This window comes from Scleropages formosus, chromosome 17 (genome assembly GCF_900964775.1).
Source record: "Scleropages formosus chromosome 17, fSclFor1.1, whole genome shotgun sequence".
In the NCBI taxonomy this organism is placed as follows: domain Eukaryota; kingdom Metazoa; phylum Chordata; class Actinopteri; order Osteoglossiformes; family Osteoglossidae; genus Scleropages; species Scleropages formosus.
In genome coordinates this window covers 3,396,483-3,413,186 of record NC_041822.1, presented here as the reverse complement: position 1 = coordinate 3,413,186, position 16,704 = coordinate 3,396,483, and the positions used below count along the sequence as shown (strand labels likewise).

Here is a 16,704-nt window from a genome sequence, read left to right as displayed (position 1 = left end):
TCGGTCAGAAAGCCCAGACCCTAATGACACGGGGGAGAATCTGTGTCAAAGTCAGGGAACTCCAGGCCCAGCTGATCCCATACAACATCTCACGAGGTGACTGGTACGTTTTGCCAGCATGTAAGGAGGTTGAGGTGGTATTTTTACTGAGCATCACCCCTGTCAGACTGGATGACTTCATAGTCAACATCCCCTACTCACTGTGTGACTGCAAAAGGCCCTAGCCACTTTGCGTGCAATTTGAACTGCGAAGTTGGAAGCAATATGAACACCTTAGCACCCGGGGTGAAGTGGTGCAAACAGGTCCCCTTGTTGTAAGCGTGCAACTGCCTCTCCTGTGCCTGCTGTAGATGTTCCCATGACAAACATCTGAGAGGATGCAGCCGATCCCTCAGGTCCAAGACATGTTGTACCTCATTTTTGCTTGGGCTAGGCCGCGCCTCCCAGGCTTTCTGAATAATATTCAAAATCCCATGTGGGAGCCGGCCATACAATGGTTCAAAAAGGAAAACCCCTGTGGAAGCCTGGGGCACTTCCCTTATGACAAACAACAAGAGGTCCAACAACAGATCCCAGTAACAGGGGTCTTCAGTCAGAAATTTGGATGTAATATTTTTCAGAGTCTTTTTGAACTCGCTGAACCCCCAAGAGGTGGCGTTTTATTTAATCCAGTCTCCTGATACTCCAGTCATTTTAGGCTTCGCATGGCTCATTCGGCATGACCCAGTGTTTCATCGGAGCTCTGGGTAACCGATATCCTGGGGTACGCAATGTGCACAGTCCTGCCTAGCCCTTCCCTGCCAAGCCACCTCAGTTAAGAGGCCAGAAGGGGTCCACGCAGTCAGGTTTTCAGTAAAACTCGAGCCGCTGAGCTTCCCCCTCACTGTCTCTGGGATTGCGCTATTGATCTCCTGCTCAGCACACGCCACCCCGAGGGTGGGTTTACCCCCTGTCCCTTCCAGAACAAAGGACCATGTGGGAGTACATCTTGGAGGAGCTGAGCACGGGCATCATCCGACCCACGTCATCGCCTTCTGCAGGATTTTTCTTGATAGGGAAAAAGGACAGTGGATTGTGCTCCTGTAAAGATTACCATGGGTTGAATGCTATATTGTATTGCTATCCTTGTATTATATTGTAATTAAGTTTGAATCAGTTCATAAACACAAATTTTAAAATGTCCACAGAGTGCTTAAAGGTCAAGGAAACAGAACTCCGAAACATGAAACGCATTACTGGAACACAGGCTGCAGGGTTAACACATAGATGTATCGCAGTTCCACATTTGGAAAATAAATGTGTTCGCTTTAAAATATTAGCTTAAGATGATAAACACAGTTCAATGGCTGGTCACGCAGTGTGCAAGAGCAGGCCCTGAGGCTCAGTCCGCTTCTTTGTCTCAGTCTGGGGTGAGGAGGGCCAGCCTGTGTCCTCTTTAGCTGTTATAGACATTGTGGAAATTCACAGAGGAGCCCAGGATGAATGTTCCATTACAATGCATGGGGATGTCAGCAAGTTTTATACACGTAATTGTAATTGTTTGCATAACTGCAATGTGACACGTTGACAAAAGAAATACCTGTCAGTGGGGAAAAAAGTGCAGGCAAAAGCTGGGGGGGAGGTTCAGCCTTGGGATTTATGGCTTTTGCGGTAATTATAAAAAGTCTATCAAGTCTGAGTACAAGCTATGGAGGTGTATCTTGACCAGCAGCATTTTTGAAGTTGTTTTGTGAAATACTGAAGTATTCTGAAAGCTTTCACCACTATTATACAACCCAGAAGATTGTATAACATTGTTGTAATGTTTGTAATGTTGAAATGTTTAGTTCATATGGTGGAAAGAAATAAATTAACTGAAGTTAAGAATCACGCATCTACATCTAAGTCTCTCTTTCTGCTAATGTAATGTACACATTGTATTGTCTATGAGATGTATGTCGCTTTAGAAAAAAGTGTCTGCTAAATGAATAAATGTAAATGTAAATCCATGGACCGTCCTCCTAAACAGAAACACATCTCATTTTGGTAAGACATTTACACAACCAAGAGACAGCCAGAGCACTCAAGCCATGCTGAAGAGGAACCCTATTTGTCTGCAAACACCTCTGCCATAATTAGCCATAATCACACATACAGTAAGGCTTTCAAAAGCAAGCAATTGGTGGAAAAGCATGCGACGTTTCTTCATTCAACCAATTCAGTTTGAACAGATGAAAGCCAAAAAAAAGAAAAAAACATCCCATCTCAAAGGGACATAATTACATTTTATATTAAAATGTACTGTATATTGGGGGTGCAGTGGTGCACTGGGTTGGACCACAGTCCTGCTCTCCAGTGGGTCTGGGGTTCGAGTCCCACTTGGGGTGCCTTGCGATGGACTGGCATCCCGTCCTGGGTGTGTCCCCTCCCCCTCCGGCCCTACGCCCTGTGTTGCCGGGTAGGCTCCGGTTCCCCGTGACCCCGTATGGGACAAGTGGTTCTGAAAGTGTGTGTGTGTATACTGTATATTCTTAAGCTGTAACTGAACTTTGTCAAATCCTTGTTCAAGTTACTCTTGTTAAGTTGTCTGTCAGGATAAAATGTTGAAGACAAGAATAATACAATTTCTGTTAGTGAGTTTATTTTGTACTCATGGCAATGTTAATGATAATACACTTCTACATTTACATATTTAGCAGATGCTTTTCTCCAAAGAGTCTTCCAACAAACTCTGTGTAGTGTTACCAGCCCACACACCTTATTCACCGCATTGACTTACACTGCTGGATACACTACTTACACTGGGTCACTCATCCATACATCAGTGGAACACACTCTCTCTGTGTCACTCACACACTATGGGGAACCTGAACAGCATGTCTTTAGACTGCAGGAGGAAACCAGAGCAAACCCACTCAGACATGGGGAGAACATGAAAACTCCACACAGACTGAGCAGGGACTGAACCCATGTCCTCTTGCACCACTTAGGTGCTGTGAGACATTCATTCTCTGTACTCAGATAAGTTAATGCTATTATTACACACTGCACAGTACTGTAATCTATTGTAATTAACACAATGAAATAGAAATGGGCTTGTCCGAAGTTCATAACAGACCTGCTCCATAATTCTGGATCACATAGCAATTAGAATGAAGGGAAAATGCTAACAGCGAATGAAAAAACAGTCACTTACTAGGAACTTAAGGTACACGTGTTTTCCTGGAGTCCCCGTTCAGCTCAAAGTCTGCATGACAAAGATGCAAAGCTCATCGCCAGGCAGAAGGGCACTGTCGGGTAATTTCTCGTGTACAAAGTCTGACCTCATTAATGTTGCACTTTCTATATTACTATATCAAAATAATCTCTATATATAGTATATTACTATATTATTATTATTATTATTATTATATAGAAATAATATATATAATATAGTATATTATTATACTATATAGTATAGTAATATACTATTTTATAGATATTACACAGCATTGGTAAGGACAGGCAATTACATTAGGGCCTTTTTTTCATTTATTTAGTATTTATTGTTTTGCATTCTGTGAAAAATGTCGCTGTAAGCAGAAGGCCAAGTGCATTTCCAGCTATGTTCCTCCCATGAAGGTTCCCATGAGCAGTCTTTCTAATGAACTTTGTAAACAATGTGAATACATTAAAAAAGGCATTGCAATGGTGTGGAACATTTCTTTACTGACACTAAACGATACTGACCCACAAACAGAGTAATGAAAAATTAATAATACAACTGTGAAAAATGAAGCACACCAAATGAAGTACTTTGAGGAGATATTTACTCCAGTGGTTCCATAATGCTCGGCCAGCTTCACAGTCACAAAGGGGAGGAAAATGCAAGGTAACCTAGAGACACTTTGCGGCCTTCAGCCTATTCAGCACACATGCTTTCCCATAACACATATGGCCTATCACCTGTTCAAAGCATTGCTGTGTTGATGCCTGGAACTTGGATAACTTGAAGGCCATGAGAAAAGACCTCATCCACACACCTGTCCTTGTAGTGGGGCTGTCCAGTCATTATTCAGCAAGTCTCATCATTGGGAAAAAATGCTATTTTCAATCAAAAAATATTTTACGATCAATGTGACTTGTTTATTATGGGACACCAATGAAAGCAGCCAGATTTATCAGTTAGCACAACCGAAGATAAGATGGCACGTCTATTTAAAAGAGCTCTCCTGTACCCTAGCATTGCATCAGTTGTAGTTGTTATTTTATGACTTTTGACAGTTTAACTTAGTAGCACTGTGTTCGTTACAAGTAAATAGTTTAGGAAGACTTTTTCAAAATGTTCTCCGGTGAACCTAGTTTCAACATCACACCACAATTCTATTTTGCAAGGTAACACACTTGCACCCTGTTTCCTCTTTTTCACCCAAAACTCTGAGAACTGTAACTTTCCATGATGTATTCTATAGGAACTACTCCTGTGTGGGACATGTATAAATGCTGTGTGCAATAACCTCTCAGATATAATTTCTGAAGACACTCTCTGATCCACTGCAATAAAGTCAATCTTTGTTTTCTGTCGAGTGCCTCGTCTAAATTCCACCACCCAGCAAGAAACCAAGATGATCCCAATTGTTTTAGCCTCACTGCTTTTCGTCAGCGGTAAGGAAGTTTTCCAGCTGTCTGCATATGGATTTGTTTTAAAGGCTTAATTTTGTATTTTCAAGGTGTTATAAGTTTTCACATTTCTTAATAACTTATTCATTGTGAGACCCAGAAATCATCACTATGGGATGTTTCTGATTTTTAGTAACTCAGAATAAAAGCTTTTCTCGAGATAGTAAAACAGAAAATTATGACATTTAATAATATCAAAATGATGAGCTGCTTTGCAGAATAATTTGAAAATCTGAAAACTTCTAATTTGCTAAAGTTTTTTGTTTCCTAGCTAAACCATCTTGACAGGCAGATCCAGGGGAGTGTTAATGGACTGTTATTCCTGTTTTGTTGCTCAAACCATGATGATTTCTGCTAGAGGCAAAGACAAACAGAGAGTCATTATGGAAAGATAAGTGACAATGACACTATGATGCATAACTGCACTGTTCGTATAGGTGAGGAAAGTAAGAGTGTACTTGATTTTCATGCTGCAGAAAAGATTACCCACAATGCCTCTGTGTCCTTATAGTTTATGGGTGTGGGAGGCCCCCCATCGAGCCGTCGATCACCCGGGTGGTCAATGGTGTAGATGCTCGCCCTTACAGCTGGCCCTGGCAGGTAGATACTCACGTTCCCTTCCCTTCAGTTGTTGTCCTCTGTATGCTGTTGTTTTCATAGGAGAGGAGAGCTCACAGCTTCATCCTTTCACATTTTTGTTGTCATGGCTTCCGAGGCAAATATAAGACATAAAAATATTCAGAAAGAAAGCACTGTTGATGTCTTGTTTTATTATAAAAAATAATGAGAGTGTGTTGGGTGGATTCTAAACAAAATGGCTAATTTTAATCAATTTAATTTCTCTGCAGTAATTTATCTGTGTGAAGAATTCCATTGACATTATGTGCTCCAATCAGTTTACAAGGAGTACCTATCCACATAATGGTTTTGGAGGATTATATGAAGTGCCATTGTGTGAAGGGGTGCCTTTTCCAGCAGCTTTCATGAGGTTATTTTGAATGCAAGGAACTTTTCAAGAATTTTCTTGCTTTCACATTTTTAAGATGAAAGAGTTGTATTTCTCTCTTGCTGCTGCCCGTAGATCTCGCTGCAGGTCCAGTCATTTGACGGGTGGAGACATATCTGCGGAGGCTCCCTGATCGCCACCAACTGGGTCTTGACTGCTGCTCACTGCATTACGTAAGAACATTCAGGCAGACGGGCATCACTTTACGTCAAGTGCTCCAGGATCTATCACAGGGCTTAAGGCAGGACATCATTCCACCACACAGATTCCGTAGTACTCAATCATCACCTCAGTCTGCTGGGATGAAAGACACCCCATACAAGGAGCAGCTTGTAGTTAGTGTGAATTTGGAACAGGGTACCTACCAATCTAACTGAGAGCAAAATCATATTAGCATAGGACCTGTGTAGACAGCTGGTAGCATAGTGGTTTGAGCTACTGCCTTTGAATCCGAAGAGTGTAGATTAGTTCCCCAGCACAGGCTCTAGGACTCTTGAGCAAGGTACTTACCTGAAATTGTTCCAGTAAAATTGCCCAGTTGCATAAGTGGGTAAATAATTGTAAGCTTGTAAAAATTGTAACCTTAACATTGTAAGTGGCTATGGAGAAAAGCATCATCTAAATGTAAAGTACCTCTTATCTTATAAAATGATTGCACCCATTCTTTAAAACTTAGTTTTGGGCTAACATTTTCCAGTTTGAGTATTAAGAATATAGAATCATATCAAACTGAATGAAAAACCAAATTGAATTCTGCATGAAAACACCCGGTATTCACAGATGTGGGTCCTTTGTGACCCTTTGTCTCAAAACAGGAGGCAGACCTACAGAGTGTATGTGGGCAAGTACAACCTGGATGTGGAGGAGCCTGGATCCCATGCCATTACCCCACAGAAGATCATAGTGAACAAGAAGTGGAACCCCTCACTGGGGACTCTGGGGTACAATTACCTTCCATTGCATACCTGTCAAATTCCTGTATGCAGCCTTTTACACTCTGCCAGCCTGCTGATAAATTTCAAATTCAATTTAAATTTCACTTTCAAAGTATTGCCCTTAGCAGCATGAACAATAATCATGTTATTGATAAAAAATATTTGCAAACATACTTGTAATTAATTTGTAACAAATTCCATTTTGCAAGAGAGCACACATTTGGCCCACTGGTTATCTTTCTCCTTATGTGTCATGTGCAGAAATGATATAGCCCTGATCAAGCTGTCAGAGCACGTGACCCTGAGTAAGCACATCCAGCTCACGTGCATCCCGTCTGCCGGAAGCATCCTGCCCAATGACTATCCCTGCTACATCACTGGCTGGGGCAGACTCTCCAGTAAGATTCCTTCCCTTTTTGGGAAGACCTTAATAAATACAAATGCAGATGTGTCTTATGAAAGGTGCATCTGGGTGTGTGTGTCTGTTTTGCCATTTGCAAAATTTACAAATGCTTTTTGGCAAAAAAAGAGGGGTGTGATGGCGTAGCGGGTTTGGCCGGGTCCCGCTCTCTGGTGGGTCTAGGGTTCGAGTCCTGCTTGGGGTGCCTTGTGATGGACTGGCATCCCGCCCTGGATGTGTCCTCTCCCCCTCCAGCCTTGTGCTCTGTGTTGTCAGGTTAGGCTCTGGTTTGCCATGACCCCGACAAGCAGTTTCAGCGTGTGTGTGCGTGTGTGTGTGTGTGTGTGTGTGTGTGTGTGTGTGTGTGTGTGTGTGTGTGTGTGTGTGTTGGCAAAAATTCTGACAAATATTCGTTGTGTTCCAGCCAATGGTCCCATTGCAAAGAAGCTGCAGCAGGGTCTGTTGCCTGTGGTGGATAACACCATCTGCTCACAGCCTGACTGGTGGGGCCATTCTGTCAGAAACACCATGGTATGCGCAGGCGGAAATGGCATCGTCGCTGGCTGCAACGTGAGTCCTGTCAGTTCAGTGGTTGGTTTGTTGTTGTGTGTCGATGACTGCGCCTCTATGAAAGGTGTTGAGGTGGGCAATTTCATCATCTGTCCAATGAAAGGGAGTTGTTTACAGTTACATTTCATACATCTGTCCTTTCAAATGACAGAATGCAATTTAAAATTTGTTGCACGGTTTTTGCAAGGTTACAAACATAATTTTATTTGAATTGATCGTGATGTATACGAGGTGTTTTGATTTTTGGTTATTTGTAGTGTGTGGTGGGGGGCGCATTGGCGTGGTAGGTTCAGCCGAAGCCTGCTGTGTGACGGGTCTGGGGTTTGAGCCCTCCTTGGGGTGCTCTGCAACTGACTGGTGTCCCGTCCTGGGTGTGTCCCCTCCCCCTTCGGCCTTGCGCCCTGTATTGCCGGGTAGCCACCCGCTCGCTGTGACTCCGCTTGGGACTAGCGGTTGTTGACAAAGGATGGATGGATATTGAGCATGATGTGTTTTGAATACTTAATTAAAAGTTGTGTAAAGGAAACACACAACAAACACACAATAAAGTGACCTCACTTGATCATGATCAGCTGTACAGCACTGTTAAAATTTTAGGTCTGAGTGACTCCAGTACGGTCAGTATGTGCAATATGTCACGATCTCTTTCTGTCACTCTTCTTCCAGGGAGACTCTGGTGGCCCCCTGAACTGCAAAAGCACAAATGGTGTGTGGGAAGTCCATGGCATTGCCAGCTTTGTCTCTGCCCTGGGCTGCAACTACGAAAAGAAGCCCACCGTCTTCACTCGTGTCTCTGCTTTCAATGACTGGATCAACCAGGTACGGTGACAGCACTAACCCAGTGAGCACAGTGGCAGAAAGGTTGGAGAGAGTGGATCTGAAGAACAGCCCATGAATACAACACAGTACCCAAAAATCTAACAGAACTTTATTTGGTTGTTTGTTTTCCTAGGTTATGGCCAACAACTGAGGCATCTGCAGCAAACATCTGCTATATTTCCAGAATCCAATAAACAACTGAGCAAACTAAATATCTAGCTTTTTACTTCATTCCACGGTAACAGACTGGAAGGTAAAACAGTTATGCTGGCATGCATGTTTTTACATGTAAGGGAAAAGCAAAACATCAAGATGAGCTTATTATAAGCACATTATAAGCATATTATATTATTATAAGCACATTAGTTAAATATGCTGAAGCAATAAGCAAACTATATTAAGCAAATGCAGAGCATATTACAAGAAATGAGGACAGTGTGACTTTGTTCCTCAAGATGCTTGAAGAAATTTCCGATCCCTCTTTTACCATAGTAATAGGAAGGGCCTGTTGAAGCAGGGTGTAAGTCCATGAGCTGCCAACAGGGGTCCGCAGAGACGCAGCAATGTGCTGAGAAGCTTGTTCAGAACCTGCCTTTCTTCTGCTCCTTCTCTTAAATGCATCACACTTCTGTACGCAAGTGTGTTATAAAATTAACGAATCATCACTTGAGAATGGAAATCCCTGCTCCTTACAGTACATCAGCACTGCACAGCTTTCACTGTACTGCTTTAACTCTTAATGGGAACAGTCAGCCCAGATACTGCACCTACACAACGAGATTATCATTATCAGGCTGATATTCACACGCACAAAGGGTAACAAGAGGAAAAAGACCATTAACATGAAAACCAGCCACCTTTATCAGCATCTTACACATGAAGAAGTGCAGCAAGCCACGCTGGAGATTAGACAAATGAGGTGAACCATTCATCTTCCCATAGGCAAAACAGAGCAGAACCCAACACAAGCTTCCTAAATGACTTTGCTTTTTTTCTGCTGAGCTATATTTGTTCATATGGTAATTTAAGGTCTGTGCAGATTCAACGTGCTTTACTTCCTCTATAAGATAGATTGCTGGATATCTATTTAACCGTGTGCATTCATTGTTTTCTAAGCAATTGTCTAAAAATGCAGTTCAGAAAGCTACATTTAAGTAGTGAGAGAGAGAGAGAGAGAAGGAGAATATTTCTTTTACTATGTTATCCGTGGTCCTCAGGTTAAATGCAAGAATGTGCTTATTGAGATAACTTTGAAGGAGGATGTTACAAATTATGCCAATGCTAACAATGCAATCCCTTTCTGGGAGCCCTTACTGCATATAATGTGGGCAGACTGGTTGTATCATGTATAAGGATTCAGAAGGTTTAAGTGACATTGTGGAATGTGGAATTGATCATGCAAATATTTTATTAGAATATAGAAATATATAGAAATTGCAGAAACTACTAACCTTGCAGGTAGTAGTAGGTAGTGAAGGTAAAATCGGCACCCAAAAAAGCTCAACAACTATAAAATCCAGCGGCATGTCAGCGATCATACTTCACTGCAATGGCATATGGGCAACTGTGTCCAAAATTAGCCAACAGATCAACAGACGTTCAGTGGTGGAAAAACACAAATATAAAGTTTAATGAAGGCTGTGCCTGATATATTTAAACAAAACATGATCACAGAAGGCCACAGGGAGAGATGCCATGTCTGGACTGCTTGGCCTGTAAGAAGTCTGTTATTGCAGCATGCGATTGCATAAATTACACATAAAAAAGTAAAATGACTGATGACTCAGTATTTAGTCTCCACATTAATGTTGGTTGATCTGGACAGAAAAAGTGTTCACTCCATGGGCTTTTACAAGAACTATGAGTCACCTAGGTCAATGAAGGCCTGTAGTGAAAAGGGACACCTCAGAGTGACTTACTAATGAGTCATAATAAGTACTTGTGCTTTACCAGCAACCTGCACAGAGAGGCATGTTCACTTACTTGCATGAAGACAACCATAAAAGCACAAAAATGTGTGTAATTTCAATGTTAAATGAATGAAACAATGCACAGCAGTCTATAGCACAAACGCTGCAACCCCACAGCGTAGAGTCTCCTTGTAATAAGTGCAATAAGATTTTTTTCGAACCAATACCATCTTCCTGAGGTCCAGCCAAAAATGTATTATATATCTTGGATTTCTAGGAAGTTGCCTAAGCCCCCTCCCAAAAGATGAGGCATCATTTCAAAAGCATAGCATGTCCCTGGTAAGATACATCCTAATGTACTCAGCATTGTAGCGTGTACAGTTTGAGAGATACAACATCAAACCACGTTACCAAAGAGTAAGGCTGTCCCCTTTGAGTGGGAAAAGTTTATTGTAAAAAGTTGTGAATAACGTGAAATGTGTATAATATAAAATAGCTGTTCAACCACCATGGGGATTGTCAAAGATTACATAGGGGTGAGTGCCTGTTGGGGAGCCCACAGTGTAGGATGGTTTGAGATACAAGCCTTTGAGGACAGTGGTGTCCTTGGACCAAGAGCATTATTTCCTTTTGTATTTGCTAATACTTCTCGCTACATGCTGCTTGTCTGTGCATCCTTCTTCGCCCAACTGCACACCAAAGCAGCACACGCTACATTGGTGTCAGAAGCGTAATTCAAGACCTGTACAACCTTGAAGAAGGAAAAGCGAGAATTGCAGCAAAGGAAAAAGCTAGCTGGGTGGTAAGACAGCGACTGGTGACAGAGGAGTATGCGGAGATTGGGTTGAGGTGTAGGAGCTAATGCATAACATGGATGTCCAGGGGGACACCAAGCATGCTCTCTCGAAGACGCTGGGGGAAGAACTGCACGGTCCCGATGACGGCGGGTGAGCGGGTCCAGTCTTCCTGCACCTGGGGGAAAGCGGCAGAGGAAGGTAGCGAATCTCTGCCGAGCACAGGTGTTCGGATTAGGGAATGCACCCCTGCACCCACGGAAGAGAGTGCTTTCCCAAAGTTTCTAGATGACATCCTAGATGGTATGGAACTGTATACCCCATCTACGCACAAGCAAGACTTCCAAGTAGAGTTGAGCGAACCCTTGAATGCGAGATCGAACACGTTTAAACATGTCCTCCTATGGAGAAGAAAGCCCCCAGCTTGCCTTAAGCCTCTTTCAGCTGTCCTAAAAAGGGGTGATGCGGTGGAGCAAGCAACAACAGCGCTGCAAAAGCAGGAGTGCTGCACAAGTGGAAGCACCTGGTTCTATAGGCATCATGGCGAATCCAGTGTGTGGCAAGGCAGCAAAGACCAGGGTGGCAACCAGATCAGACTACTTGAGCCCCTATCGAAAGGTGACCGAGTGGCGGGACGCACAGGAGGACTGCTCACTGCCGCCAGTGAAGTAGAGACAAGGTAGAGCGTTTGCAGTGAATGGTTCCTACTTTTTACTGCAAGAGCCAGTCAGCTGCAGGGAGTGTGAGATGATCAGTGAGAATCACGCCGGTGCCTCCAGGGCTTGTAGCGTATGTGTCATATTACTGCGCTGGGACTGAGGCCAGGCAGACAAAGGGCAAGGATGGTGGCCTCAGCCCCCAGGCACGACACCATGGTAGGCTTCCTTGGCTGTCCCTGCCACTGCGGCCGGAACTGAGTGTCTGAGACCTGTGCTTCCAACCAGAGGCGCATTTGAGGACAGCACCAGACAGTATGACATTGTTGGGGCAGGTAGGCAGCAAGGAGCCTGCCTTTCTTTTTGACCGGGTCAATGTAACGACCCAATTTACTGAAGAGCGTCCCTTCCAGTGGGAACAGTGTACGTATATAGTTGTGAATAACGGGAATTGTGGGAAACGTAAAATACTTGTTCAATTGCCATAGGGGCTGTTAAGGATTATAAGGGAGTGAGTGTCTGTTGGTAAGTGTGTATGGCTTCAGGTGCAGGTCCTTGAGGACAGAGGTGTACTCAGACAAAGAGAATTATTTTCTTGTGTGCTTGCTGATTCCTCTTGCTCTGTGCCGGTGTTCCAATAAACGTTCATCATGAGCGGCATCTATGTATCCTTAGGGTTAGGGTTAGGGTCAGACCTAACCCTAACCTTGAGAATTGAGATTCTTTAAAGTTAGACCTAACTGTAACCCTAACCCTTGTGAGGTGGATTGGAACCCAAAGTGGCACACTACAATACACTTAAAATTTTGTGTTCTTTGCAGTGGACAGAAATCAGTAGTTGGGTGTCCAGAGTCTATTTAAGTCATTCCACATAAAAAAAGTGTTCTCTGGGAGACCCGTGTGCCCACACCCTTCATTCCCTTCTGTACTACTCACTCAGAGGTGTCAATTAACATTTGTTCACTTGCAGAAGAAACTCCAGGTTATTCCAGTAGATGTGGGATGTATGCGGGTAGCTCCAAGCATTTGCCCTGAAAAAATGGCAAAGTCATTTGGGCAGTGCAAGATGCCAAGCACAATAAAGAGAGACAAGGGATGATGTGAGTTCAGTTAATACAATTAATATTCATCAAATGGTTGGCTAATGCTGAAGATGCAGTCATGATGCCTTCAGAATAACTCAAGCAAACATTGTTAATCTGTTGATCTCAGGATATTTCCTGTCTGGGTGTAGCAATGCATTTATTCGTTTTAAAAAAGAAAGAGAAAGAAAATAGACATATATAAACCAGAAGCAAACAAACAAATGTATGTCAATAAGTGCATGGAAAAACACATTTATGGTGTACCCAGCACAATACAACTGATGCAAAACCCTACAAAAACAAAAACTGCCTGCAGGTTGGCCTGTTTGATGAAACTATTTCTAGAGGAAAAGGGAACATCATAATAATCTAAATTATAATTTAACGGTGGTAAAATTTATTAATAATACAACAAACACCACATTGCACATTCTCCTACGTCTTCATACCTGTTTGTCTTAAAAGGCTAATGAAAGATGACAAATTGATTAGTAACGCATGTGACTAGTGTCCCAGAGCAACTCACACGCTTTGTTCTGCCCGCAGATTTGTTTAGTTCATTCAAAAAAAAGAAAAGAAATGTTCAATGTGATTAATTGCTTTGTTGAGTGGAACCTTTATTTCCATACGTTGATATGCGATTTGGGGGGTGCGGTGGCGCAGTGGGTTGGGCCACAGTCCTGCTCTCCGGTGGGTCTGGGGTTCGAGTCCCGCTTGGGGTGCCTTGCGATGGACTGGCGTCCCGTTCTGGGTGTGTCCCTTACGCCTTGTGTTACCGGGTTGGCTCCGGTTCCCCGCAACCCTGTATGGGACAAGCGGTTCTGAAAATGTGTGTGTGATATGCGATTTGTGCACGTGTGCTATTTCCATGATGCACTACTGTCGGGATAGGCATAGTGGAAGTGTCTGAGTTCTGTGTGTTTTTTCCTACGCCCATGGAAGCAATAACTTTTCACTCACATTTTCACTTGTCATTTGGAGACAATAAAGGAGCAAGACGCTCATATCCTGGCTCGTGAGAATCGAGTTTGGCTTGCTGTTAAACTGCGTTAACGTACTGGATGTGCATAACACGCAGGGAGAACAGTACATGCTTTGCTTGCAGTTTGGCCATTTTAATAAAAATGTAAATAAATGCTGTTTCATCACTTAGCCAAATCCTTGATGATGAACTCATTTTCTCTGTGCAGTGACAGGTAGGTAACTGACGTGTGTTTGTTTGATGGGAGCAGAAGATGATGTAGCATCAGGTTTGTGGCTTACTAAATATGTGCCCTAGAGGCATTGTTCATCATGTTGAGCCTCCACTCCACAGGAGACTTGTTCACAGATGGGTGGTTCATATCACTAAAATTTCCATTGCTGAAAGGAGGAAATACATCAAGGCAGGAGCGAAAGTGGCATTAATCCACAGTTTGAAGCATGCTATATTGACTAGGAGTGGTTTATGTCAAAGACAACAGCCTTGTTATTCACTGATGCTTAAATGCAGACAACATGACAGGTGGGTCGTTGGGGGTTTCCATTGCCCTTGCTCTGGATACAATATCACCCTGAATTCTGGCATGAACAGACACACTGAGCCTTGATCAATACTACACATAAAATACCCCCTCCCAACCCAGATAATAAGTAATAAATTCCTGTCTCACCCTTTGGTGGTTCCCTCCCCCCAGCCTCAGGTCCTCTACCAGAAGCCTGGGAGTTCGAGGGTTCTGTGCAATATCTTTGCTGTTTCTAGTTCAAGTCATCCAACTTGAGTGTCATTGCCCCTAGGGTTCCCACCGCAACTTGGACTACTGAGGCTTTTACCTTCCATATCCCTTCCAGTTCCTCCTTCAGCTCCTGGTACTTCTCCTGCTTCTCTTACTCCTTCTTCTTGATGCTGCTGCCATTCAGGGCTGCTATATCTATCACACACTGCCATATTCTGTTCTTTATCCACTGCCACAGTGTCCAGCTGGTTCACCAGTACTTGCTTGTCGGTCTGGATCTGGAAGTACAACAGGACCTTAGCCCTGTCATTCTCAAGCACCTTCTGTGGTGTCTCCAATTTGGATCTCGGGAGTATCAACCCAAACTCGATGCAGATATTCCAGTACACTATCCTAGCCACTTGATTGTGCTGCTCAATGTATACTGTTCCCACCTGCATCTTGCACCCTGCCACTAGGTATTGGATTGTCTCTGGGTTCTCCTTGCAGAGTCTGCACCTTGGGTCCTGCCTGGTATGATACACCCCTGCTTCTATCGGCCTGCTCCTGTGCTACTATAATTAGTGCCAAAGGTACAGTTCTACAGCTCCTCCGTGAACCGCCACCTTATCGTGGTGGAGGGGTTTGAGTGCCTGAATGAGTCCAGGAGCTATGTTGTCTGGGGCTACATGCCCCTGGTAGGGTCTCCCATGGCAGACAGGTCCTGGATGACAGACGAGACAAAGCGCGGTTCAAAAACCCCTTATGACAAAAAAATCAAGGCGTCCGTTTACCCCGCCCGGTATGGGGTCACCGGGGCCCCACCCTGGAGCCAGGCCTGGGGGGGGGGGCTCGCATGCGAGCGCCTGGTGGCCAGGTCTATGCCCACGGGGCCTGGCCGGGCTCAGCCCGAAGCCACAACGTGGAGCCGCTCTTCGGTGGGCTCACCACCTGCCGGAGAAACCATAAGGGGCCGGTGCGTTGTGATTTGGGCGGTGGTCGGGGCCGAGTGCCCGGCCGACCCAAACCTCGGGCGCCAACTCTGGTTTTTGGGACTTGGAATGTCACCTCACTGGCGGGGAAGGAGCCTGAGCTGGTGCGGGAAGTTGAGAGATACCGTCTAGATATAGTCGGGCTCACTTCCACTCACAGCTTGGGTTCTGGAACCACTCTACTCGACCGAGGGTGGACTCTCCACTATTCTGGCGTTGCCCAAGGTGAGAGGCGGCGGGCTGGTGTGGGCTTATTAATAGCCCCCCAGTTCAGCCGCCATGTGTTGGAGTCTACCCCGGTGAATGAGAGGGTCATCTCCCTACGCCTTCGGGTCAGGGAACGGTCTCTCACTGTCGTTTGTGCTTATGCGCCTAGCGGCAGTGTAGAGTACCCGGCCTTTTTAGAGTCCCTGGGGGGCGTGCTGGAAAGCGCTCCCACTGGGGACTCTGTCGTTCTACTGGGGGACTTTAACGCCCACGTGGGCAGCGACAGTGATACCTGGAGGGGCGTGATTGGGAGGAACGGCCTCCCTGATCTGAACCCGAGCGGTGAGTTGTTATTGGATTTCTGTGCTAGTCGCGGTTTATCCATAACGAACACCATGTTCATGCATAAGGGTGTCCACCAGTGCACTTGGCACCAGGACACCCTAGGTCGGAGGTCGATGATCGACTTTGTAGTCGTTTCTTCTGACCTTCGGCCATATGTCTTGGACACTCGGGTGAAGAGAGGGGCTGAGCTGTCAACTGATCACCACCTGGTGGTGAGTTGGATTCGATGGCGGGGGAAAAAGCTGGACAGACCTGGCAGGCCCAAACGCATAGTGAGGGTCTGTTGGGAACGTTTGGCGGAGGCCCCTGTCAGAGAGGTCTTCAACTCCCACCTCCGACAGAGCTTCAACCAGGTCCCGAGGGAGGTGGGGGACATTGAGTCTGAATGGACTATGTTCCGCTCCTCCATTGTCGGTGCGGCTGTTCGGAGCTGCGGCCATAAGGTCTCCGGTGCCTGTCGCGGCGGCAATCCCCGAACACGGTGGTGGACACCGGAAGTAAGGGATGCCGTCAAGCTGAAGAAGGAGTTCTATCGGGCCTGGCTGGCTCATGGGACTCCTGAAGCAGCTGACGGGTACCGACGGGCCAAACGGAGCGCGGCTCTGGCAGTCGCCGCGGCAAAAACTCGGGCTTGGGAGGAGTTCGGTGAGGCC

At 44.9% G+C, this 16,704-nt stretch overlaps 1 protein-coding gene across 1 annotated transcript; it reads left to right on the top strand.

The window, feature by feature from the left end:
* Positions 1-4,457: 4,457 nt before the first annotated feature.
* On the top strand, positions 4,458-8,580 carry LOC108939027 (chymotrypsin-like elastase family member 2A). The gene is made up of 8 exons (XM_018760118.2): positions 4,458-4,623; positions 5,150-5,238; positions 5,720-5,817; positions 6,460-6,585; positions 6,841-6,977; positions 7,404-7,549; positions 8,216-8,368; positions 8,502-8,580. The coding sequence occupies exons 1-8, from the start codon at positions 4,584-4,586 to the stop codon at positions 8,517-8,519; spliced, it is 807 nt and encodes a 268-aa protein (XP_018615634.1). The 5' UTR covers positions 4,458-4,583; the 3' UTR covers positions 8,520-8,580.
* The last annotated feature ends 8,124 nt before the right edge of the window (positions 8,581-16,704 follow it).

Excerpts from the sequence above, each read along its gene's own strand:
- LOC108939027 (XM_018760118.2), top strand. The coding sequence starts at position 4,584 with ATGATCCCAATTGTTTTAGCCTCACTGCTTTTCGTCAGCG. Across the intron at positions 5,818-6,459 it reads ACTGCTGCTCACTGCATTAC|GAGGCAGACCTACAGAGTGT; the intron begins GTAAGAACATTC and ends GTCTCAAAACAG. Across the intron at positions 6,978-7,403 it reads TGGCTGGGGCAGACTCTCCA|CCAATGGTCCCATTGCAAAG; the intron begins GTAAGATTCCTT and ends GTTGTGTTCCAG.